At 50.4% G+C, this 25,133-nt stretch overlaps 7 protein-coding genes across 7 annotated transcripts; 3 read left to right on the forward strand and 4 right to left on the reverse strand.

Moving 5' to 3' along the window:
- Positions 1-800: 800 nt before the first annotated feature.
- DEU56DRAFT_839334 (major facilitator superfamily domain-containing protein) lies at positions 801-2,924 on the reverse strand. The gene is made up of 10 exons (XM_041354910.1): positions 2,701-2,924; positions 2,630-2,649; positions 2,375-2,581; positions 2,235-2,321; positions 2,136-2,180; positions 1,991-2,080; positions 1,554-1,937; positions 1,388-1,504; positions 1,196-1,336; positions 801-1,137 (listed from the first exon to the last, which is right to left on the reverse strand). Exons 1-10 carry the CDS (start codon positions 2,881-2,883, stop codon positions 951-953), a joined length of 1,461 nt encoding a protein of 486 aa, XP_041201972.1. The 5' UTR covers positions 2,884-2,924; the 3' UTR covers positions 801-950.
- A 2,255-nt stretch (positions 2,925-5,179) lies between these two features.
- On the reverse strand, positions 5,180-8,015 carry DEU56DRAFT_160853 (TLD-domain-containing protein). Its single transcript, XM_041344827.1, has 6 exons — positions 7,885-8,015; positions 7,629-7,821; positions 6,369-7,575; positions 6,067-6,311; positions 5,879-6,013; positions 5,180-5,801 (listed from the first exon to the last, which is right to left on the reverse strand). Exons 3-6 carry the CDS (start codon positions 7,554-7,556, stop codon positions 5,627-5,629), a joined length of 1,743 nt encoding a protein of 580 aa, XP_041201973.1. The 5' UTR covers positions 7,557-7,575; positions 7,629-7,821; positions 7,885-8,015; the 3' UTR covers positions 5,180-5,626.
- A 628-nt stretch (positions 8,016-8,643) lies between these two features.
- DEU56DRAFT_748075 (heterokaryon incompatibility protein-domain-containing protein) lies at positions 8,644-10,836 on the forward strand (the record flags this gene model as incomplete). The annotated part of the gene is made up of 1 exon (XM_041349322.1): positions 8,644-10,836. One exon carries the CDS (start codon positions 8,644-8,646, stop codon positions 10,834-10,836), a length of 2,193 nt encoding a protein of 730 aa, XP_041201974.1.
- Positions 10,837-11,151: 315 nt separating this feature from the next.
- Positions 11,152-12,253, reverse strand: DEU56DRAFT_919074 (isoprenoid synthase domain-containing protein; the record flags this gene model as incomplete). Its single annotated transcript, XM_041358219.1, has 4 exons — positions 11,152-11,425; positions 11,475-11,626; positions 11,682-12,161; positions 12,212-12,253. The coding sequence occupies 4 exons, from the start codon at positions 12,251-12,253 to the stop codon at positions 11,152-11,154; spliced, it is 948 nt and encodes a 315-aa protein (XP_041201975.1).
- Positions 12,254-12,595: 342 nt separating this feature from the next.
- On the reverse strand, positions 12,596-14,140 carry DEU56DRAFT_761399 (uncharacterized protein; the record flags this gene model as incomplete). Its single annotated transcript, XM_041350532.1, has 7 exons — positions 12,596-12,667; positions 12,764-12,842; positions 13,232-13,422; positions 13,497-13,515; positions 13,580-13,616; positions 13,720-13,844; positions 13,935-14,140. 7 exons carry the CDS (start codon positions 14,138-14,140, stop codon positions 12,596-12,598), a joined length of 729 nt encoding a protein of 242 aa, XP_041201976.1.
- Positions 14,141-15,168: 1,028 nt separating this feature from the next.
- Positions 15,169-17,067, forward strand: DEU56DRAFT_839367 (uncharacterized protein). The gene is made up of 3 exons (XM_041354911.1): positions 15,169-15,419; positions 15,539-15,731; positions 15,784-17,067. Exons 1-3 carry the CDS (start codon positions 15,338-15,340, stop codon positions 16,604-16,606), a joined length of 1,098 nt encoding a protein of 365 aa, XP_041201977.1. The 5' UTR covers positions 15,169-15,337; the 3' UTR covers positions 16,607-17,067.
- Positions 17,068-22,731: 5,664 nt separating this feature from the next.
- On the forward strand, positions 22,732-23,176 carry DEU56DRAFT_895661 (uncharacterized protein; the record flags this gene model as incomplete). The annotated part of the gene is made up of 1 exon (XM_041356395.1): positions 22,732-23,176. The coding sequence occupies one exon, from the start codon at positions 22,732-22,734 to the stop codon at positions 23,128-23,130; it is 399 nt and encodes a 132-aa protein (XP_041201978.1). The 3' UTR covers positions 23,131-23,176.
- Positions 23,177-25,133: the final 1,957 nt, after the last annotated feature.

The following is a 25,133-nucleotide window of genomic DNA, read 5'->3' on the forward strand; positions in this document are numbered from 1 at the left end:
ATTGTCCGTACACTTATAACCCCGAGGTCCGTTCATATCCTTTTTCACGAGCAGGCTTTCGACGAACTCGCGATCAATTTTTTCTGGAAAATAAGTCGTGCTCAAGTGACGAGGCGACCGATTATTGTAAGAATTTTCAGGTATGTACTATGTGTATCCCACACTGGCAATCTCATCGGCCAACTCTGCTAGAGCGACCAGACAGTCATGCACCTCAGTGTCATGTGTTAGGCGCAGCCTGAGCCATCAATCTCAACATAAACGTAAACTTTCCAATCATCAAGCAACCTCCAACACCCCTTCCCCCTAAACCAACACCTCCACCAGCGCCACCAACGCCCGGTGCAAGACCAGACAGCGGTGGTAATTTCCAAGCATCACTGGTACTATATCCGATTTTGCAATTTTCCCAAGCATCGATGAATTGCAGCGTAGCAGGAATTTGGGTTCATTCTTGCACCACAAACCCTGGGACCCGATCCCCTTCACTGCAAGCACAGGATTTTAATTTCGGGCACATCAGTTCCTCATGGCGGGAGCAATTCAATGCAGGAAATTAATGTTGTCGTGTTCGTAGGGATCAGTAACACGTTTCCTCGACCCCCATCAAAGCGTGCAGTATGCTTTTCATTCATTAATGTCATTAAAAGGTTCCATTTTAAACACGCACAATATCCACTGAATGAGCGATGTCCCAATGGCATGTCCATTGCTCGAACAATGATCATCGCGCCATCCGTTAAAGACCAGTATAAACCTCTAGATTATTATTGCGTGTTCGCTAACAAATTGAGGCGATCTTGGCGGAGAAATGTTTGAATTGGAAGTATCATAAAGTACATCTCGCGTGAATAAAGGCAAGTATTGCCCTTGAATGTTAGTATGCGACCGTTTCGTTCGTAGATGTGTCGTTCGTAAAAATGAAAGCTCGTAGATCACCGCACCATCGTTCAAAGAACGTAGCGGAATCCCTTTTCTTCGATCCCTTTCTCCTGCTCTTCTTTCTCCTGCTTCTCGTTCATCTTCTTCAGATGCTGTCTGAGAACCCAACTCATTGCAATCGCAGTGACGTTAGCGGCGAGCACAATGCCATAAGAGTTTCGGTAGGTCGGGCCCCAACCCGATGGCCAGACGTACCTGCAAACGATGTCGTTAATGAATTTCTACCATCATTTTGATTGATGAAACTACTCACGACCCTGCAACGTTGCCGAGTTGCTGAAGCGCATTGATGAGCGAAAAACATACTGCACGCTTTGACGGCGGTCGAGGGAATGTGTTGCTGACCCATGCGGTCATCAAAATCAGTGCCGAATAGGACTGTGCCATGAGGAACCTGTTGACGGTCAATATCAAGGATACATCCGAAATTAAGACACGATCTTACAGGGATACGTATCGGGCCGCAGTGTTCATAGTGGACATTGAAATAAGGCAGCCAATGATACCAACGACGTTTGAAGCGTTCATGTGGAAGAACCGTTCTTGCACTTTATCAGAGTGCCTGAGAAGTTCTTCGTATCAGCTCCTAGATCGTTTGACATAAAGCTTACCTGGTCCACACGAACGTGACCAAGACAGCGTATACCCAAGGAGGTGCAACAAGGAGCAGCGTCACCGTTGGGTTGTACCCAAGCGTCGCACTGAGAGTGGGGAAGTAGAAAATGAAGGACAATGCTACCACCTGAGAAACCGATAGGAATGCGAACCACCACACCTTCCAGTCGGTGATGGCGAGGTAAAAGCCGTTACCGAAACCGCTGTCCTCAGCTTCTGCCTGGTCCCCGACACCAGCGGCATCCTCCTCCATACGCTTCAATGCAAGCCGACGCTCGTCATCGGTAAGCCACTTTGTCGTCATCGGAAAGTCCGGCAAAACAAATATAGCGATGATCGCGACGGAGACAGTCAGAGATCCTTCGATAAAGAAAAGCCACCTTAGGAATGAAATTCAACGGAGTCCTTCGACAAATCAGCTTGGTTGAATTACCTCCATGCGGCTTGTCCTCGGACGCCGTTCATGTTAGCAAGAATACCCGATGCAATGAGAGCTCCGAATGCATTGCTGATCATGTTTCCGCTGTAATGGTGCTGGCAATGAATATATCTGTCCACCAACATAGTGGCGCCCTTACCAATAGAGGATGGCCAATCTGAGACCTATCTCGTTTCTCTTGTACCTGCAAATTGGATTTGAGCCCGTCCGCTGGTAACATACTCGATAGTTCACGAACCATTTCGAGATCAAGAATACAGCACCGGGGAAAAATGCCGCTTCCACGAAGCCGAGAAAGAATCGCGTTAGGAGGGCTCCAGTAAAGCTATTATGAGGGTTATACTCAGTAGTCGGTCAGACATCAATGATCCGTCATACTTTGTAGTGATCCCAGTCAGAGCCGATATGATTCCCCAGACTACCATACAAGCAGGCAGATAAAGCGATGGCTTGCCGATGTAATTGAGAAACATGTTGGAGGGGACCTGCATGATAATATATCCGACATAGAGAATAGACAGCAACGTCGCAAATTGTTGGCCCTCGAGGTGAAGGTCGGCGACAAGCCCTCGTGAGCGCGCCGCACTTTGTGTGACGTGAACGATGCGTCAGCAATGTATAACAAGGGCATACCTAGCGTTATTGCGATCGATCTAGTACAAGATTAAGATATAGGCCAGACGCCTTGACGCGAGGTCACTCACAAAATTGAGGATGTAGATGAGAACCAGCATTGACATGCGCAGGTCGAGTTTCCATAAGAGTTTGCGCTCCAGCTTGTTGCGCGCCTCTATACCACCGAATTCTAAGTCGAGATCGAATTCTTTGCACTCAACATGTTCCTTTGAGGGCGAGATCGATACAGCGCCTAAATGATCAATTGCCATGGTGGAGATGATGGGGGTGGGGACTGGTGGGGATGGCCTCCATGAGCTGGTATGCTTTATGATCTTTTATGATGCGCCAACCAATTTCAAATTGATAAAATACACTTCTAAATGCGTGCTTCCCCCGTTCCTTGGAGCCAGAGTAGCGGTACCAAAGAAAACCGGCAAGCCCGCCTTTGGCGTGCAACGTGTAACGCCGGACTGCCCGTGAAACTGTTCAGAAAGCATCGACAATAACAGTCAGGTCCGCCCACATGTTCCGGATGGATTTAGTCTCGTAGTATACTCACAAGTCAATCATTCTGTTCGATTAAGATACTGTAAATGGTGTTAGAGAATGGTGTTTGACCGACGTCACGCAAAGGTTGCTGGAACTAAGTGTGCGTGCCGAACCCCGTGGTACATGTTGCATGATGATCAGTGCAACTGTCAGAAATATCGTAGTGCCATGGGGTATGGGGTAATTTGCTGCTTATATTTGATCGAAAGGCCTGGCTTATTTTCGGCTCCTGCTTCTGACTACGGCCCCGAGTCCGATACTATTGATAGGCTGCCGCATCCTACCAGCTGGATGCTGAAAAGGCATGGAAATCAGATACTGAAAGTTCATCTAATAGTGGCAACTGAGAAGAGTGGACACTCACATTAGAAATTGACAAGAGGTCGTTGAGATCATTGCACAATATATGTATGGTGTAGTACATGACATGCACGTTAACGATGAGCAATTTTCATTGGATGTGCCCTTATTATGTAATAGAAGGACCCGGTTTTGGCCGACTAGTAGGTACTTGGCAATTACAAGCAATATGTAGTACAGCCTCAACCACTCACTAGCAGCTTTCCATCTGCAGACATGGCAGCGCACGTCGCCAACCCCGCCGGCTTCATGCTGTCGACAAGGCTGGGGGGTCCGTGTTGAACTTCCAGTCGGACCATAGCCTGGAGTGTCACAGCTCAGTGATTGACGTCTTGACCTTGAACAGCTGTCAGCGTGAGGCCCTGGGTAGAGATGTAATTTTTTCATTGACCACTTAGTACCTGGCCAGCGCATGCGGTCTACTCTCACCGCAATATTGCTCTTGTGATATGAGAGGAAATGAGACATAGAAACAGATTCAACGGCCCCAAGAAATGGATACGAAGCCTCGTTCAACGTAACCGACTCCGGTCCGATGTCTTACTCTTGTTCCTTTTTGCTGATTGGTATCGTGACAGCGTCTGCCTGCTGCAGATCTACCAGAATGCAGGCAAGTCGATGACGCTTGTCGTACCCCTAGAAAGCAGTCTGACCGTGCCGCATAACCCGGTAATAAACCGCGGCCCGAGATCGTCCGAGTCATCTGACTTGACGTGTATTTCTCTGCTACTACTCGTGCTGGCAGCTGCTCTCATGGCAGACTGGGAAATCCAAGTCCTCCACGACGCGTGTCGACCAACACCGCCCAGCCCCGCCCGTGCTGGAGCGGTGGGGGTTCAATGAACATGGGCGGAAAGCCATGAACCTGTTTCAATGAACTCTCGCTCACGTTGATTGAATTCCCTGCAAGTCGCAACTGACACGTTTATGTATTCTAATACGTGGATCAGTATGCCAGCAGCCAGATTGATGTTGCACAACAACTTGTAGGTGTCATCTCCATGCGGAGGGTAGCGGAAATGTGGAACGAAGTTCTGTGAAGTATCACAGCGGGCTGGTAGGTTCGAAGGCGCATTAGAATACTGGGGATGCGAGAACGTGATGAATTTCGTTGCGCTTTAATTGCCTCCTTACTTTGTCGTACATTCTTCGGTCTCCATCGGCGAAAGTACATCCTTCACAGCTTTGCATCTGCAGACATAGCAATGCACGCCGCCAGCCACACCAACTTCGTGTTGTAGACGGCGTGTCGAACTTCCGGTCTAACCGCAGCTGGACTGTCTTGAACAGTACGTGAGGCCCTGCAGCGCATGCATATGTAAGTGTCTGCTTTCCTCGCAACGATCCTGTGACCGAGACGCACAAAATGATTGAATGGGACCGTCAAGACAGTCATTCACTGTGACCGGGTTCTTACCTCTCGCTCGATCAGTGCTCTACAGCGTCTTTTGGCGGCCAATCTGCCAGAATACAGGAAACTAGACGTACGCCTAGAAAGCAATCTGCTGTGCCACAGAACACAGCAGAAAACGACCCATCCTCCGAGTCGTTTGACAATGATTCGCTCCCAGACGTACATTGGTTCAAGGCGTTCATCTGCAACTACTCGTGTTGGTCTCATAGCAGCCTGAGGCAGCCTCCGCGATGGTGCTTGGAGTGTGTTGACCAACCCCGCCGGAATCGCATGACAGCCCAGGGTACTTAGGCTGGCAGCCGTGCTGGGGTCCGCGATAGCTCCGAGTGGATGTTCACTCCCTACGTTCGTCGAGTTCCCTGTGACCGATGATTTCAGATTCTAATGCACGGCTCCGAGTCCATCAGTATAATAAACGAGACAACACTGGGGAACGCGGCAGCGATGTAAGACTAGGTGAAGTATCACAGCGGGGCTGAGAAGGTAAAGTGGTAAGTATTAGACGATGATTCAAGGACGGGTTAAATTTTGTTGTGCTCAAACCGCAAGTCGGTTTGCATCACATTAGATCCGGACAAAATGCAAATATAAGATGATATAATGGCATTCGCCTTCGCGGGCGGTTCGATGAAACAAGGGGATCAAGCACATTATGTCCCAGCCGCCACCAACTCACGGAATGACAGCACTTAAGGTCCTACACCCCACACCTCCAGTCCTACACACTCAAAGCTCACATCCTTTTTAACGCCGACGCTCCCACCATCCACACGCGAACACAACACTGCGTTATCAAACGTAGGGCATGGTGCCGAAGATCCGTCGAGGAGGGAGGCATCAAGATAAAGACCGTAGTGCCCGTCTCTGCACAGCAAAGCGAATTAGTCGTTGATTAGGAGGGAAGGTGAAAATAAACAGGATGAAGAGGAAAGAATACTCACCCGCCACCAAAAGATATGAACCCGGGCTCACAGAGCGCAACATAATCATTCCTCCCTGTCCATTTGTACACATCCAATGTCCCCTCTTCTAGCCCGTCATCTTTGCTTGATGGACGGTGGTATCTCCAGAGGAACCTGGCAGAAAAAATGAGCTCCAAGGGCCCAGAGGAAGGGGCGAGGTTACTCACGACTCGCCACTTCCATAGTACCCTCCTCTTTCTAACCACAATCCCTCCCCCATCCAAGCACCGAAAATCGCATCTCTTGCGTCTTTCACGACAACAATAGCTCCTTTTGTCGCACCCGGCGTCGAGGGCAACTTAGGTTCGCATCTGGAATACAGCGTATTCAACGAGATACCGTGTTGATCAAGCGAGTACAGCAGAGTCCATGTTCGCGGGAGGCGAGTGAGCGCTGGAAGGTGGGGACGAATCTGGGACAAGTCAATGGATAAGTACTTGCTGCATGGACTGAACCAAAGATTACGGACGAGATTTGCAATTGTCTCGCTTAGTACCACTGCTGTGCCCTCTCTCCTTCCAACGAGATTAAGACCCTGTATCTTCTTCCCTTTTCCCAGCACGCCCATTACTTCGCTCATTTCCTCGTCCTGGAGTGTGTCTGAGAAGCCCTTGTCCCAGGTCCGATCGCCTGCGAAACCAGGGGCACCGGATGGTGGAATATAAGGGTGAGCGCTAAAAGGGGTTCCTCGCGTGATGCCGGACGGCTGATGCGCGACATGCATGAACGTCGACTGAGGTACGTTACTGGGCGTTGAGTTTACCAAATTTGATGTAGGAGATCCCGTGGATTGTCTAGATCGGGCAGATGGCAGGAACGCGGAAACCCAGCTGGAGGAAAGGCGGGATAATGTAGCGTGCGCTGGAGGCGTGGCTGGGGAAGAGGGGAACGGCAACGAGCTTGATGTAGAAGGAATGTGTGCTGATGGAGGGGAGCCCGCTCCGCTGAGATGGGGAGGAAGCGGTGCGCGTATATTGACAGGGGACTGTGAGGTCACGCTCGACGTGAGCACAGGCAACTTGTGAGGGGGCGGCGAAGGAGGCTTGATATCTACATCGATTAAGTTCCCAGTTTGTGGTATAGGAGGCGGTAATTGTGTAACGATATTACGTTGAGGCGATGCTGGTCGAGTTTCGAATAGGGGGGATAATGGAGGTTGACTGTGCGCCCGAAGAAAGTACAAGGGATCGTCTTCGTGCCCCAGCAGCTCATCAAGGACAACCCGCCTACTCTGCTCAGAAGCAGTTTTTGCGCTTGAAGTGAACTGATCAAAGTAATGTAAGCTTGCGTTCCCAGATGTGACAGGTCCTCGCGACTTCAGGGCAGAAGGTTCGGCCACCGGGAAGTCAAATGAAAGCGGGTCCTGAGCAGCAGGCACAGATACGAAGGCACCGAAATCGGAGTCGACACTGGCTGTGCGATTTCTGTTTTGCTGCGGGCGAGTTGTTGTTGTTGAAAGCGGATCACGAAAGCCATGTGTTGGGGTTGCTGGGGGCGTTGCAGGGGCGAACAATGTAGCGAAACGGTCGATCTCAGCTGCATCGAGTGGGTTAATGCGTGAGGTAATCGGTTGAGGTTGTGCAATTGGCCGTTGGGAGGGCCGCCGTGTGTGGTCATGAGATGGTAGAGGGATAAGGGGTTGGGTGGTCATCGTCATTCCGTTATATGATGGTGTTCTGGAAATCGTTTGGTCTCAGCATTTACATTCAACGACAAAGGACATACATGCAAGTTATAACATGAGGTGCTAGATAGCTATAGCCTTTGAAGCTGCGGTAGGGTCTGATAGACACGATGCAATTAGTGAATACTGATGTTGTGGGTTACAGATGGCATGAACGCTCTTCTAGGGCTGATGGCCAGCTAACTGTTTGAAAGCTGCAGTAGACTGACCTGCTCAGCAAGTATGACAGGATTGAGCTCTGCACATGCACATATGGTGAGGTGGTGCTGCGTTGCACGAATGAGGTCCACTGCGCACTCACAGAAGTACAAGTACGATGCGTGTTTGCTGAGCGCTGAGACCGCGAACTCCTCAGGTTGTTTACTCCAATGAAGCATGGGCGATACTTACAAGGACTTTCGAAGAGAATGAGGAGTAAGCTGTCGTCGTTGATTAGTACGTTGAGCAGACCCTTGAGGTAAATAACGTCACAGCCACCGCCATCATGTTCGCAAGCGCACAAACAGCGCTCGCTAGTGCTCACTGGGCCACGCTGGGTACTATCATCAAACTATCATCACCAGTGGTTCTGGCTTTGCGAACCACGAATCTCCCAATAGTATGTAAGTAACACTGTCTTCAATATTGTCTATGCTCTGCCCGTGGAAGAGTACTAATCTCCCTAAAAGCGCTACCCTAGAAATAGAATCACCTAAGTAGTGATTGGTCCGGAGCTTGGACTTAAGGTGAGGAATCGAAGGCACGATCATAGACGGCGCGCTGAGACTAGTTGATCGACGCCCACAGCTGTACTGGCAGGTCTAAGTACATAACAAAAACAGTATTCCTTGTTCCAAATCACCCAGGTTCCATTTGCTCAAGGTTAGTGGTACCTGCCTCGAGGAACCAACGTGACTTCCCTTGGCGAGAACATTTATCCCATCGACCGTATCATAACAATACAGGCACAGGCAGTGTCCCCGTACTGGGACTTTGTCTTCCAATGTTCTGCTTGCACAAGCTCCACCGACGAAAGACCCGCGCGGTCCTGGAAGACTTCAACTTGCATCCAACACCAGGCATGCTGGCCCAAGGAATCCCAGCAGAGGATGACTTAGACGCCCCCCTCTGCTCAATATGCTCATCCCTAAACCTCCACACAATCCTGCACGACGGTGTCCCAGAAGAACACGCAGTCCCTCTCGGTCGTCTCACAGACATTCTCGACAAATCCGACCAATGCGGACTGTGCAACATCATAGCTATCATCATCCGCAGCGCGTGGAGCTTGGACAAGCAGCCTGGTATTGACATTGTTGGCATTACCTGCGCGCTGCACGCAAGGGAGTGCGGCTACCCGCGCATTCCGGATTATTCGCCTGTACTCAGGGATATTTGTCATCGGCTCTATGTCCAGACTTCTCATAAACCTCAGGGTGTGATGGCTGCTATGATCGCAGCGCAGTCAAACCTCTTGCTGGATATTCAGCTCCTTGCAGAGGATGCATCCAAGGTCGGCAGGACAGAAGAGCTTCATGGCAGGAGAGTTGGCCAGAACGTTGATATCGCCTTGTTGAAAAAGTGGATCCACATCTGTGAAAGCGAGCATGGGGAGCGATGTGAAACGGTGTGGTGGAGGGGCGCTGAAGAGATTCTTCCGAAGAACGTAAGAGTCGTGGATGTAACTCGAATGGCTGTGGTTCCCGCACCGTCATCTTGTCGTTTCGTCGCTCTTAGCTACCTCTGGGGAGGCATGGGGAAAGAGTACTGGACGACACGGGCAAATATCAAGCAGCGCAGAGCACAAGGCAGCCTCGACGTATCAGTGCTACCAGAAACTATTTTAGATACCATTCAACTCGTCCGTCAGCTCGGCGAGCGGTACCTATGGGTCGACGCGCTATGCATCGTCCAAGACGACCCCAAGGATAAATCAGTGCAGATCGGCGCGATGGAACTCATCTACAGCAGCTCCGTATTCACAATCTTCGCTACAGGCGGCACCTCCGCGCGTGATCCTCTCCCTGGCATCCGGCCAGGCACCAGAGATCCCAAACAACAAATAACTAAGATCCAAGGCCTTCACCTCGCCGTCCCGCTCGTCCCCCCTTGCGAGGCAACAGCAAGTTCCGCATGGAATACACGCGGCTGGACATATCAAGAACTCATGCTATCGCGCCGCCGTATTTTTATCGCAGCCCATCACATGCACTTTGAGTGCGGAGAGGACGTATGGAGCGAAGATGTCGTCGCAGAGCGTATCAACCTGCCCTGGAATTCGCACCCCCTGATGCGCAGCGGTTCAGGTGGATTCATGTTCGCGGATGCCCCACCACCGTGGATGCGCTCTGAATATATGCGGCACTATATGAGCACCATTAGAAAGTATACGCAGCGCATGCTTACTGTGGAGTCTGATATCGTGAACGCGATTACAGCTCTCATCAATGCTATGACTAAGGGGTATAATCTGGCTGGTGGTGACCCTGGTAAAGCGTTCCGCTTTGGGATGCCCCTGGTGGATCTAGAACTCGCGTTGGTATGGCAGCCTACGCCCAATGCATCCTGTGTACGGCGCGTGCCTGGGGATAGAAATATGACGCCGTGGCAGTCCTGGTCGTGGGCTGCGTGGCGGGGTGCTGTCCAATACAGCGAAGTAAACTTGTTCGTCGATTGGCATAATGGGGGCTTTTCTCCATGTATCATCCAGTCACTGGTGGAAGAGTGGCATATCGTGGATGATGATGGTCAGCTTGTTCGCGAAGACGTTCGACGTACTGGTCGGATCACAGAGTCTATCGAAGAAGCGAACTCCAGTCCATACGTCATTCCGAAAGGTGATATCGACGCATACACTCTGATCACTGAGAATGCGCCCATGCGGCCTGGGACGCTAGTATTCAGGACTCGGTCAGCTCGTTTCAACATTACTAAAGCGGACGATGTCGTCGGTTCTAATCCTGAGGCTAACTACGCCACATATTCCATACTATCTAACATTCCTCGACCATCGACGTTAGTAGGACGCGTCATCCTTCCATGTTCCACCCATTCACCAACTTCATCTGAATTTATTGTTCTCTCTCGCGCAGACGAAGTCGAAGGGTTGTACGATGAGGATACACTGGGGAACCGATATCCCGGATGCATGTTGTATGTGATGGCCGTGCAGGAGATGCAGAATGAACAGCGGATGGAACGGGTTGGCGTAGGGGTTATTTTTGAACGCGCTTGGCCGAACATGACTGCGGAGAAGGTTGTTCTATTAGGATAGCAGTGGAGAGAAGTGAAACTGCTCACTGAACGCCGCCCCTGTCCCCCGTTCTGCCTGCGGCGTGCATGGAATGTCATAGTAGCTGGCCTTTGCGTAACAAGAAAATGACAATTGTAATGTTCGTAGTACATACACGGAGAAAGCAAAAATAAAGAAATACGTCGAGTAGCGCTAGAATTAGTGACAGGAAACTGTACAAGTGACAAATGCATTTTAATGCAAATGAACTAGCTACTTCAAGATCTAGTAGTGATCGACACATCCGTTGACATAGTAAGGCTAGGAAGCATCGTAAGAAATGGTACTACACATTCATCAAGAAGATGAGCCCTCTGACATGATCTCCGCCAATTTGTACCTTCTCAGGGCAGCATGAGATTTGACATATCCGTCGAAAAAACTCACATAGGCTTCATAGGCCTCAGTATGTGGTCTCAGGAATTCGAGGATGTTGTGATGTGCTTGCACAGTTGTCTCGACAACTTCTTGCAGAACATCTTGTTTGGTGAGACCACGAGAAGAAGCCATGAGTGACACATAGTTTGCAGTGTCGCCGTCAATTTCCTCTTTGTAATATGATAGTATATCACTGGATTCAGCGAATTAGAAAGTATGACAGGAGACGATAATGCGCTTACTTTGTGTGGTTTATAACAATGTGTAAGTATGGTAGACATTGAACGTATTCCCGAAGCGGTAGTACGGAAGGGAAAATGGAGAATGCAAATAAATCTGACATGCCCGACAGGCGCCTGCAATACTCGGGGTATAAGGGGGTCTGTTTCGAGATCTACAACACCAATGGTTAACTACCATTTAAGCTGTTGTTCAGATAAATACCATACCTGCATGTCTTTTGTCTCGCTGTCAAGCAAGATGGAAGACAAGGAGTTGAGTGAGGACGTGACCATCAGATTTGACACAGGTGGGGAATAATGGCGAGCCACGTCCCGCAAGAGCGAGTCGAGCGCCTTCATGAGTGGATCGTCTTGTGGCTGATGGTTCACAAACCGCTCATTGAAACGACGCAAATGCACCAGGTCGTCTCCCCTGACCATGATGTCATCGATGCAGATCAAGACAGCGGTTGAGAGGCAAATCCACATCTTGGTTTCACGGTCAGGAAGATGGGCGTAAGTGTACATCATGGCCACGCCAATGTCCATGTACGCGCGGATGGAATGATCTCCGTCCATAGGAAAGTCGCGCTTAATAGCCTCCTGACAACATTCAGAGTACCACGCTTCGTCAATTGCGATGTCCACATATTCCAAGCCGCAACGTTTAAGAAAATTGCCGATGACTTGGCGGATGTTTCCTCTGACCTATATTCGAGATTAAACACAGAAGCGTAGTACACAGTAAATATACGCACATTGTCATCGAGAGTGCATGTGGACAGGCTGTTGAATGACATTGTAGCAGGAAGGAGCTTTAGCAAGAGAATGATTGAAGCGAGTTTCAGGCACCTGGTATCTATACCCGGTCCTTGCGATGCGACTGATGTTGTGCCATGGGCGACCTCTTTCTGATGCAGTCATGCTGCCACTACATGCATAAAAGCTGCGGCTTTGGGGCCAAGCCGGGTAGGAGCATCACCAATAACTGGTAACTTCTTGCCCGAACGCTGACAACGTCCTGACCCCCTCGCAGGAGCCCAGGCAACCACCTTTCTACAATAAGATCTGTGTGGCTCTATTTATTTGAATCTTGTGCCACTGGAGCGCGGTTGTGAGAAGATTCCTAGACCGCAGCGCTACTACGGAGATGTGGCAAGAGATTGTATGCGGATCTCCGAGTATCGCTTGCCTTCGAATTCGTACGTCCAAGCCTGTGGACGCACCTTTGTGTATCAGCATATTTACAAGGAACGACTCAGATAAATCATGCATATGCACATCGCAAGCTATATGTAGACAGTACTTACCGCATATTCATCTGATCGTTGTAGTTGTAGTCTCAGGGGCAGGATAATCCGATTCGGAACTTCACATTCAGTGAGAAAACTGGCACATGGTTGGAAGAGGTATAGATCGGAGCGTGGGTGGAGGGTAATCCCACAAAGACAAGGCCGCCGGCGACGAGACTAGAACACTGGGGTTCTACTGCATGCTGTCGAAGCACTGATCGACAAGTTTAATGTTTGTTTTCCAGCTCCACTGATAATTATAGTCGATCTGATCTCCGCGACGCGTAAAAATAAGAATGATATCTGGGGAAGAATATTTCCTCTACACACATATTCTCCGTCAGTGTTTCAAGATACTCCCTAGCTGAGGCTGCATTCGTGTCGCACTTCATCTTTTTTGAGCATGCGACCGTTACCCCTCCTTAGCTGCGTCGGTTACCCTCATCATGTTCTTGTAGTAATAACAGCCATTCTATCAGCACGCACGCCACAATCCAAAAGACCAAGTCCATACCGCTCGAATAAACAAGCAGAACGCTCCTAAATCCAGTATCCCGCAGATTTCGAACACTATCCTCCTCCAGAACCAGACCCAGAACTCCCCGGTCAACGAGTTCTCCTTCCACGGCGTATCGTAACACCCTCCTGGAGTCTACATAGATTTGGCCTTGCACCCCCTGAAACAATATTAATATTAATGCGGAATATATGCACAGGCAAGTCTAGAGACACTAGAGCGACTCATGCATACACTCCGTATAGATGGAGCACTACATGTGGCACGGGAATGCATGAGCATAAGAAAGTATACATATATACGAAGCGCAAGCTCACTGGAATCTAAATCCGACACCCTCGGCGCTTGTCGATGCTATGACCGGGGGGGTTGAGGTAGCTTGGTAAGTTAAAGCGGTCCAGTTCGGGATGCCCCTCGCTGACGTCTTGCGTTGGTAGCACCCACGGCCGATACATACCGTACGCAGCGGGTAGTAAGCACTCGGAGTGGAAATGCGCGCTGTGGCTGCCTGTGCTGAGGACGTAGAGCGAAGGTGTCATTGCAGAGCGTATTGATCTCCTTGGCTCTCCCACCCCTGGAATGCTGCGGGATGTATTACAAGCAGGTTCAGAACCACGTCTATTTTCGTGAATGCACCACTGTAGCGGGTGCACTCTGTATATGGAACATTACATGCGATGAGCGTCGTACGACAGTATTATTATACGAGGCGCAAGCTGATGGTGAAATTTGATCTTGCATGACCAGGGGTTGAGGTACTGGCGTTGATCCGTGTACAGCGTTCCCGTTCGGATCTCCCTCTGGAACTTGCGTGGTAGCACATGCCGTATGCAGCGGGTACCTGCGGATGGGGATACGCCGCCGTGGCCGTCCTGCATGGTGGGGTGCTGTCCGATACAGCGAAGTAAGCGTGTTCGTCGAGATCCAAGGTGGGGGTATCTTTTCTTCTTGAATTACCAATCGCGGGTGGAACAGATTAATGAATGATGCCGGTGAGCTTAGTATATACGGACTGACAGGATGAAAGGAGTGCATACCCATGCCTATGATGTCAGTACGTCATGCCGAAAGGTGATATCGACGAATAAGAGCTGATGCGCCTGGGATGCTGGTGTTCAGAACTAGCTGGTTTCGAGATCAGGAAAGATGATGTCGATCGCGAGGCCAAGCATGCCACATATTTTATACTAGTCTGACATTCCTCGATTGTGATCGTTCTGTCTCGCACAGCGCTAGGGAAGCGATGCGTGTGTTGTATGCAATGGCGGTGCGGTATAAAAAGGAACGTGTTGGAATAGGGGTTATATTTGAACATGCTTAGTCGACCGCGGAACAGAAGATCGCCCAGAAGGTGAACGTTGATGGTGGGGGCCGACCCTGTCGGGATTGGACTGAGAATCGTAGGGGCGGGATCGAGAGACGCTAGTATGACAATGAGGACCTGGACGGGGGCAATAGAGTTCCGGGTGCAGTGGGGTGGGCGGTGTCAGATGGACAAGGACGGCTGTCAGATAAGTTGAAAGGTGGACTTTGTTCGCTGAAATTAGGTATGAGACGGAGGAATGGTGAACCGGGACGAAGCCCGAGTGAGCGCAGTTCTTTTGAATTGAATAGGTGCCGTCATTTCCGAAGGAGACACGAACTCACGTGGGTTTACGGGCATCGAAGTTGGCCGTGAGTGACCCGTCCGTTTTGGTAGATGGAACCTAGTGCCCTCCAGTGGATGAATCGACATGGACAAAAGACGCTATAGCTGTTAGTATGCCAGGTCTGCGCGCACTGCAGTGATGAGTCGATGGTACAAAGATAAATGGAATCGTGTGGATTGGTTGAGCTAGCAATAAATCTGTCCAAACCTTGTTTAAATTTTGTTCCGACGGTGGGTGGCCTCGAGGCGTTGGCTGCGCAGGGTCTTCTTAAGTTCTTCACCAACGTTTTACCGATTGAAGAGCGACTTGTCGCTTTGAGTTTCAAGTCACCAGTGGCTTGGTTCTCCTTGGTCTTCTCCTATTCGGCTCCAAAGTTTGCTCTTCATTTCCAATTTCCGCTTAAGTTAGTTCCTTCTTCTTGCCATCATGTCGTCGTCTGCACCGGCAGCAACAACCCCAGCGGCGACATCAGCTGCGCCAACAACAGTGGCGCCTACTTCTGTCTCTGGTACTACTTCTCCCATATCTAATCCCCCTACCACTCAGCCCCCTTCTATTTCACCACCAAGTATCTCTTTTTCTTTTCGTCTCCTCTTCAGTAAACATCCAGTGCTAACAATTCCACAGTTTCTACCGTTCCAACCACAGTCATAACACCCACAATAACAACACCAACAATAACTTCAGCAGCACCGATTACAACTGCCTCAGCTTCATCTTCCTCCTCCACCAATGTACAAACGACTACCCCTACCACGAGTACAACCCCAACGACAACCTCAATGACCTCCGTGGCAACTACAGTACCCATCACGATAACGTTTGTCGTCTTTTCCCTCTTTTTTTATACCCTAGTTCATTACATCCACCAGGTCAACGGATCCATACGGATCAACAATTACGATCACCACCTCCGTCTCCACAACCACCTCTATCCCTGTCGCAACTCCCACACCCACTCCCGTAAACAACTCAACCAACACCGGCGCTATCGTAGGTGGTGTCGTCGGTGGTATCGCTATAATCGCTCTCCTCGGACTCGTCTTCTTCTGCCTACGCCGTCGCAGACGTCGCGATGAGTTCGACGGTAATTTCGACCCCGACCGTGTCGTCTCCCAATTCTCAGGGGGTGGAACCCTCCCCCAAGTCGACCTCGGCGATGAAACAGAGGTCACTCCCTACCCTGACCGCAACGGAAGCATGCGCCAGTACGGAGAAAGCCCATTCGTCGCTGCTGGCGCGGGTGCAGCCGGACTCGGTGCGGGTGCAGCTGCAGCAGGCGCAGGTATCCACCGCACAACCTCCCCACTCAGCTCTCCCTCCCAGTACTCCGACACCGCCACCTCTCCCGGCGAGGGGTACCCCTCTCAAGGCTTCATACGCCCAGGCCCGGGGCAGTACCCCCAAGGCGGGCCGAACATGTACGCAATGCAGCAAGCAGACTGGCACAACCCACGCCCGCTCACAAGCCCCGCCCCAAGCGTCAGCAACACCTCCTCAAGCGGCCGCGGAATGAAGGAGCGAGAAGCTGCAGCTGGTGGTGGGCGTCAGGGGCTCGCGCTCGCTACGCAGCAAGAAGTCGACGGGGAAGGTTCAGGCGTTGTTCAGCACCAAGATGCAGGCCAGGCGCATAGTGAGGAAGGAGGTGAAGAGCCGCGAGATGTACCACCTGCGTATGAGTCTATTAGGCCTTAAACTCGCGCACGCACGCACGCTCAAAAACGCACGACCATGAACCTGAATCTGACTTTGCGAACCCACCCACCCCCCTACCACGTTTTATGCGTACGCCGCGATGGACACACCACTTTTGGACGTTCATACGTATGTAAAGTGGATCGCCATCACTATCACCATGATCTTTAGACCCTTGATTCGCTTGTTTTATTATTTTGACGGTTTGTTGTCGGTGTCGTTTGCGCTTGTGTTGAATGTTGCAAGCGTGGCGGCTGATGACGCGGTCGATTCTTCTGTAGTGTTTTGTGTTACTTACCAGCATACGTATTCGTATTTCATGCATGCGTTGTCATATCATTTTTTCTTTCGTTCTACCCTACATCAATGCAAATTGCGTATATAATGTCTTTGTCGCTCACCAGCATAGCATAGTGTACAGCCTGGTTTGCACGTGACCAAATATGTATAAACACACTCCGTTTCTAACCGTGACTGATTTGAGCTTTTCGTTGAAACTGTGTTGCTTTGATTTCGCGATTCTCTGCTTTTGCAATTCTGTGGCTGGCATAATATTTGTCCTGCTTGGCCACATAGTTGAGACAGCATTGACGTAGAGTGAGTCTATCCGCGGGTATGGCGCAGCATACGCCGATCTCTCTATCATCCACCAGTGGCCTGCAACTTGTTCGAAGCTTCTCGATTAAGGAACGTTACTCCGAAGTCCTTCTGCGTGTATTGGTGATAACGATTCTAGCGCCCATCATAGGTGTGACCCTCTGCCCACGTCCATATCATTGGCTAATCCATATTTAAAACAAGTGGTCAACTGCTCTCAGCGTCAAAGTGATACAACATAGCGTAAGATGATCAACCCTTGTCCAGATTCTAGTTCCCCATTATCCACGTCCATATCATTGGCTAATCTCCACCGTGCATCGATCCAGCCAATCGATAATGGGCGCTTCCAATACACATGTTCGTCGTTTATGTAAATATCCTCCGCCTGGACATGCGGCAGCCGCCTGTCCATTCTGCGTGCCATAAACCACCTTCCTCGTTCCTTTTACACCAAGCAAACTCGTAAGACTCATCCTCACTTGTCCTTCCAACTTCCTCGATGACTCATGAAGACAATATTCCTCGGAAGAAACTCTGGCGGCTGAAGAAAAGTCGTTCAGACCCTCATTTGGGAGAGGAGAGAGGCAGGGGGGCAGTCAATGTGCGTACTTTCGTATTCACAACTATGCGTTGTTTCTAATCGTCACAGACGTCCCCTCTCCCGCCTTTGAGGGATGAATCTCGCGGACGATCGCCGGGGAGATTTCTTTTTCCAGAGTTCTTTGCCAAGGTGTCCATCCCCTTCCGTCGAGGCGCTCGAAGCGCTCGACAGTCTCCCAACCCTCAAACCACCGCTGCAACCTCCAGCGCACAACGTATCCCACTCATTCAGACAACCCAGGTATGTGTAAGCTCAACTCTGTGCATATTCGTGTACGATAATTGCCGCTGCAGGATCCATCGCCACCCGTCACTCCCACTCCCGAGCCGAATATTGAGCCGTCCCCAAATCCAAGGGCCGCGGAAGTAAGTTTCACTAATGTAGTTGGAGATATTCTTTCCATAATGTCCTAACGTCCATGATATCAGGCCCAACATCTCGACCCGAAGTCTGTAAACGAAAGAATCACTAGCGCCACCAAAGGTCTCACAGACATCGGTCTTGTCCCACCAATTATCCAAGATACATCTTCAGCACCCGACCGACTACAACCTGTTTCCGGTGTGATCAACTCAGTTTCCGCGTTGCTTGGACCCTTGAAGGTCTTCAACGCCATTGCCAAAGAACTTGCCGATGTACGGGCTTCTATCTCTGTTTTGTACGTCACTAACTTTCATGCGTAGGTCCATCCCTACGCGAAGGTAGCATTGAGTATCTTGACTTGCGCGTCCAAGGTGGGGTTTACTATATCATTACCTTCGCAGATTAACCGGGCTTTTCGTGACAGATGATTATCGATCAGGCAAACCTCGATATTGCTGTCTCCGATCTGCTCTCCAAGGTCTCCGATGTCTATAATTTAGTGACAGAAAAACAGGCGTTAGCCAACATTTCATCTATGATGGAGATATACACGAAGATAGCAGAACATGCGCTGAAGTGCGCGGAATTCATCGTCCATTACTCAGAAACGAAGGGTTTTAGTGAGTCCACGCCACCGCGTCGTTGCCTAGCACTCAATGTAGTCTCTTTGTACAGGTAAACGACTTGTCGGGCATGTTTTCAGAGGCACGGATGCCGAGATTCGCAGCTACAGTGATATTCTCGACGGTCTCATGCAGCAATTCCGCGATCAGGTGATTAGCGACGCCGCGATCATCCTGGATGGTTTAGGTAAGGATTTTCCTTAAACCCGCTGTCAAGCCTCTCTGATGTTAGATGATCCGTGACCCAGATGAGGATCGGGACCTCAGAGGCATGGAATATGCAGTTCATGCCGGACTGAATACCTCCAAATGTTGTCTTCCAAATACTCGGAACGAGCTTCTGACCGAGATCAAGTCCTGGATCGGCAGTACTGGGGAGGAAGTGCCGCGTGTCTTATGGCTGTCTGGCACGGCAGGGAAAGGAAAATCAGCCATCGCCCATACAATAGCCAACTGGTCTGAGGAACTTGGAGGTCTGGGAGCTTGCTTCTGCTTCGACCGCACACAGGTAGCCGAACGACGCCACGAGAAGATATTTACCACAATTGCACGCGACTTGGCCGATTGCAATCTTATCATGCGGAAAGCGTTGGCGCGTGCGCTTCACAATAACATCAAGCACAAGCACACCCTAGACATCTCGAGGCAATGGCAGGAGTTAGTTATAGGACCAATCGGCGAGGCCTCAAAAGCAATCAGTGCACCCGTGCTGATTATCATCGAGGCATTAGACGAGAGCGGTGAAGCTGATTCCCGGGAACAGATCCTTCGTCTGCTTGCTGGCAAGCTGAACACTTCCACCTCACAACTAGCCGAACTCCCAGCAAACTTCCGCATTCTTGTCACGTCCCGTCCTCTTGAAGACATTAGCGACGCCCTTCACACCCCATCACATGTTCGCCATATCTCCTTGGATAATAATGTCTCATCTGCGTCCACAGAACACGACATCCAGCTGTACATCTCCACCAGGCTGGAAGATCTGCACGACGTGTTCAATGACACACACTTCGAGACACTCGCTCAGAAATCTGACGGCCTCTTCGAATGGGCTCGTCTTACCTGCGAGTATATCAAGGGTACGGGCAAAGTACGGCTACCTCCGATGAACTGTTTCGAAGCCGTCGTTGCTGGAACATCCGCTAAAGGAACCCGTCTATTAGATGATATGTATAAACGCATCTTGGCCGACAGCATGCCAGAGGATGAGCGTGATGATACGATGCCCTTGTTTCGTTCTGTGATGGGGCAAATTCTTGCGTCGTTAGAACCGCTTCCCATGGCTGCATTAACCGCGATGCGAATGCATTTTCCGTGCGTGCATGACCGTTACGATGTGCGCCAGGTGATTGGATCGCTGGGTGCGCTTCTCAACGGGACCACAGATTCTCAAACTCCCATTCGTCCCCTCCACGCATCCTTCTACGATTTCCTCACAGACAAATTGCGGAGTCCCGACTTCTTCGTTGATGCATCGGCAGTACAGAGTGATCTTGCCTTTGCCTCGCTTCGGGTCATGGACTCGGAGGGCGGGCTTCGCTTCAACATCTGCTCCTTGGAGAATTCGTACTTTCCCAACTCTTCCGTCCCTGACTTGGAGAAACGAATAAAAGAATTCATTCCAGCCGAGCTATCATATTCATGTCGATTCTGGGGGATTCACGTGGCAGCTGCGTCCTTCGAAGCAATACTCGCTAAAGAAGTTGAAGCTTTCTTCGACGGAGAGCGCCTTCTTTGGTGGTTAGAAGCACTGGCTCTGATGAAGAGTCTCCGTGGCTCGGTAGACTCACTCTTGTATGTCGCAGGTTGGGTCACGGTGCGTGTCTCAAGTTCATTCTTTGCACAATAGATGCTTACGAGTGGTGGGATGGTCATAGGGTCATGCCGAGTGCGTGAATATTAGTGATGCTGCCACGGACACGCTTCGCTTCGTTCGAACCTTCGCGCCCACCATTTTACGCAGCACTCCTCATTTATACGTGTCCGCCCTGCCATTCGCTCCAACGCAGTCCAGAATATTTCGCAATTTCGCCGCAAAGTTTCCTCACACCCCTCGCATTGTTGCTGGCCATGTCGCAAATTGGCCTCAGATGGAAAAGATACTCCACGCGAATGGCTACGTTTACTCGGTTGCAATGTCGCCAGACGGAAAACGCATTGCATGTGGTTTAGACAACTTTACGATCCAGGTGTGGGATACGGAGACTGGCGAGGCATTGTGTGCCCCTCTCCGAGGCCACACTCACATCGTGGCATCTGTCGCATTCTCGCCGGATGGAAAGCACATCGTGTCAGGTTCATGGGACTGTACAGTCCGGGTGTGGGATGCAGTGACAGGAAAAGCTTTGGGTTCCCCTCTCAAAGGCCACACTAAAGATGTTAGATCTGTCGCAATCTCGTCGAACGGAAATACAATCGTATCTGGTTCTAAAGACAAGACAGTCCGGGTGTGGGATGCAGTGACAGGAAAGGCCTTGGGTTCCCCTCTCATAGGCCACACTGAATATGTTACATCTGTCGCAATCTCGTCGAAAGGAAATAAAATCGTATCTGGTTCTTGCGACAAGACAATCCGGGTGTGGGATATGGAGACCGGCGAGGCATTTGGTCACCCTCTCGAAGGACATACTGACCATGTTCGGTCGGTCGCAATTTCGCAGGATGGGAAGCACATCGTGTCCGGTTCGAACGACAAGACAGTCAGGGTGTGGGATATGGAGACTGGCGGGGCATTTGGTCACCCTCTCGAAGGACATACTGACCATGTTCGGTCGGTCGCAATTTCGCAGGATGGGAAGCACATCGTGTCCGGTTCGAATGACAAGACAGTCAGGTTGTGGGATATGGAGACTGGCGAGGCATTGGGTGCCCCTCTCCAAGGTCACACTGCCTTTGTTCTGTCAGTCACAATCTCATCGGACGAAAACCGCATTGTGTCCAGTTCAGATGACCAGACGATCCGAGTGTGGGATTTAAAGACTGGCGAGGCATTAGGATCCCCTCTCCAAAGCCACACCAACTCTGTTCTGTCTATTCCCCTCTCGCCATACGGAAACCACATTGTCTCTGGTTCGGATGACAACACGATTCGGGTGTGGGGTGCCGGCACCATTGTGGGCAAGGCATCGGTTGCCGCCCTCCAAAGTCACGCTGACTCTGTTAATTCTATTGCAATCTCACCAAATGGGAAGTGCATTGTGTCGGGTTCAGATGACCGGACAGTTCGGGTGTGGGACATGGCGACTGGCGAGGCATTGGTTGCCCCACTCCAAGGGCACACTGACTCCGTTCTGTCTGTTGCAATCTCGCCCGATGGTAAGCAGATTGTGTCTGGTTCAAAAGACACCACCATCTGGGTGTGGGACATGGGGACCGGCGAGGCATTGAGTGCGCCTCTCCAAGGGCACACTACCACTCCTGTTGACTCCATCGCAATCTCATCAGATGGAACCTGCATCGTGTCTGGTTCATCTGACATGATTCAGGTGTACAATACAGTGGAGTCCGGCAAATTATTATGTACTCCTCTCCAACTTGAAGAGCGCTCTCGCATTTTGCCTGTCGCAATCTCGCCGGATAGAAACTGTATCGTTTCTGGTTCAGGCAGCGGTACAATCTGGATATGGAATGCAGAGACAGGAAAATCATCGGGTGCCTCTCTCCAAGGGCATACTGACTGGGTTCGGTCTGTCACAGTATCGCCGGATGCAAAATGTATTGTGTCGGGTTCAGATGATGAGACCGTCCGGGTGTGGGATATTGGGACTGGCAAGGCCTTGGCATCTCTCCGAGGGCACACTGGCTGGGTTCGCTCTGTCGCACTCTCACAAAATGGGCAACACATTGTGTCTGGCTCAGACGACGAGACGATCCGGGTGTGGGATATGAAGACTGGCGAGGCAGTGGGTGCCCCTTTCCGAGGGCACACTAGTCTAGTTATGTCTGTCGCAATCTCACCCGATGGCAAACACGTTGTGTCTGGTTCACGAGACAAGACCATCCGGGTATGGGACCTAGAATTTCTTCACCAGCGGCAACTCTTCGAAGCATCTGCAATATGCTTCTCACATGACCCATCTCATGCCCTTCATTCCGCCTTGTCCTTTCTCTCAGATTCTGAAGCCGCAGCTCCTTATGGTCCGAACGAGGGGGGATGGGTTGTAGGTCCTGAAGGACGCCTTCTTCTATGGATCCCACGCAATTTCCACCCGGTGATGTATGCCCCAGGCAACGTGTTGGTGATACCCAATAATGCCTTGCAGCTGGACTTGAGTCGCGTCGCGCATGGCACGTCGTGGCACGAGTGTCGGACGCAGGAGGCGGGGTCATCTTCGTGATAGATATCTGTTGGGTCACGCCATGGGCACGTACCTTTGTTGATTGACTGACGTTGGACCGTACAATACATATTTTCCCTGTTGCGATACTTCGTTATGACTTCGTTTGTTCTGTTCTGTTTCATTCACTACTCCACGATATACCGCTGAACATTTGTTGCGCCCGAATCACTTGCGTTTTCATGCTCTTCTCATATCGCTACGCTACTCTCTAGACTAGCTTTCCCGTTTATTGTATCTTGGATAAACCGTACAAGCCAAAACTCGACCGTGTCTAGTGGATTTGAACTGTTTCTCTCGACAATGGTTATTTTTCATATCCTCGTCATCTCTGGATATGTGGCCCGTCGCAATCAACTTCCTTCACCATCCAAACCCACACTCGGCAACACACGCACACGCACAATCCAACTCGAACGATACTGAACAAAGAGAGAACACGGGCAGCTCAACCACAAGCACGTTCTCGTCCACGAATGTCCCCTCCTGAGCATATTAAGGAATATTTCGCCCGTGCTATGCATCCACGTCGAGAATGGATGAGACGAAAGGCAGGTAGCGGGAATAAGGAGGAGAGGTGAGGCGCAGTGAGTATTGCGGTTGGAGAGGACAGAGACCATACACATGTTGGGTGGGGACAGTGTGCCATTGTGGGTGTCGACCAGCCATTGAATTCGGCTCGGTTCAGTAAGAGAGATTATGATACGACGGGGTGTTGAGCTGCGATATCTGAGACCAATTGATGTCGAGCCTATCTGTGGAATACGCCGGTTTCCGTCATGATACTTAGCTGTGCCTACTTCAGAAGGATTCTTATTTGCTAAGGTTGGTGGGGTAGCCACGCGTCGTGATCAAGTTAGTATTTGATTTTGAAAAAGGCACAATGGGGACGATACATTCAATTGATGCGAGGGCGCGCTATTACAGATCTAAATGGCATCTCGACAGTATAAATGGGAAGAGCAGCCGTAACGGGGAGCAGCTCGTCCTCGTCCATATAGGGTGAACGATGTTTATCACTGGGAGAATATCATAAGCCTCTGGAACATCAACTCGAAGCAGTAGTGACAGGCGACATACCTACATCCGTGACTCCGTTGTCCTACTACATGACGGCATTTCGAGAACGTCGGGAAGAGATGCCAAACCATTCACTGGAGCAATCATTCCCGGGATTCCCGCGTCCTTGCCTAGATCGATAACGTGGAGTGCGGATGGAAGATAAAGAGATGCTAGCAGTCGGTGCGATGCAGGAACCGCCGCCTTTCCTATATGTGCAACGTTCACGATATTTTGGGGGTCAGAAGGATGCAATCTGCGATTTGGTCCCGATCGAAAGATAGAGCTAGAAGTGTCAGAACAAAATTATTGAGCGCGACACGATACACAAAGTAGTCGTACTAATAGAAACAAATAGAACATGACAGCACGACAATGGTATCGGGTTGCATGGGTGTTGAATTGTCGCTGACGTCCAGGTCCACATTTTTTCAGGATAGAGTCGGACGGTCCCGGGAGGATGATGAGAGCAATGACCATGCGAGTCATGGTCACTGGATGAGAGGAAGGCTTCGTGTATGTTGAGGGTGACTTTACATGCGAGTGGAGGGCAGAACAAAAGCCTGCGATTCATGAGGATACGTTGGTTATGAATACGGAAGAGGAATACATTTGGACGGTGCGCCAAGCTAAATGCGAATGCGAAAGAAATAAAGGAAGGGGTACAGTAGCCAGTTTCGAAAATTGTATGATGGAGATGGCTTCATAACCGCACGAGCAGAGGACAACATGTGAATAGAACGACGCCTCTGGAGCGCATCCAGATATGAAACGTCTATGGGAGAAGGAAAGGAATACGTTACTCCTGGGATGTTTTTCTCACTAGTGGTGGTTGTGTGTGCTGGGACGGGTGGAGAGTCTGAGACCGGGTTATCATCATCTGCTCAGCGGGTAGTACATATGATGAATGTAAGATCAATCGGGCGATCGGGATTTTCACATAG

This window comes from Suillus clintonianus, assembly GCF_016758775.1.
Source record: "Suillus clintonianus strain FC179 chromosome Unknown DEU56scaffold_153, whole genome shotgun sequence".
In the NCBI taxonomy this organism is placed as follows: Eukaryota; Fungi; Basidiomycota; class Agaricomycetes; order Boletales; family Suillaceae; genus Suillus; species Suillus clintonianus.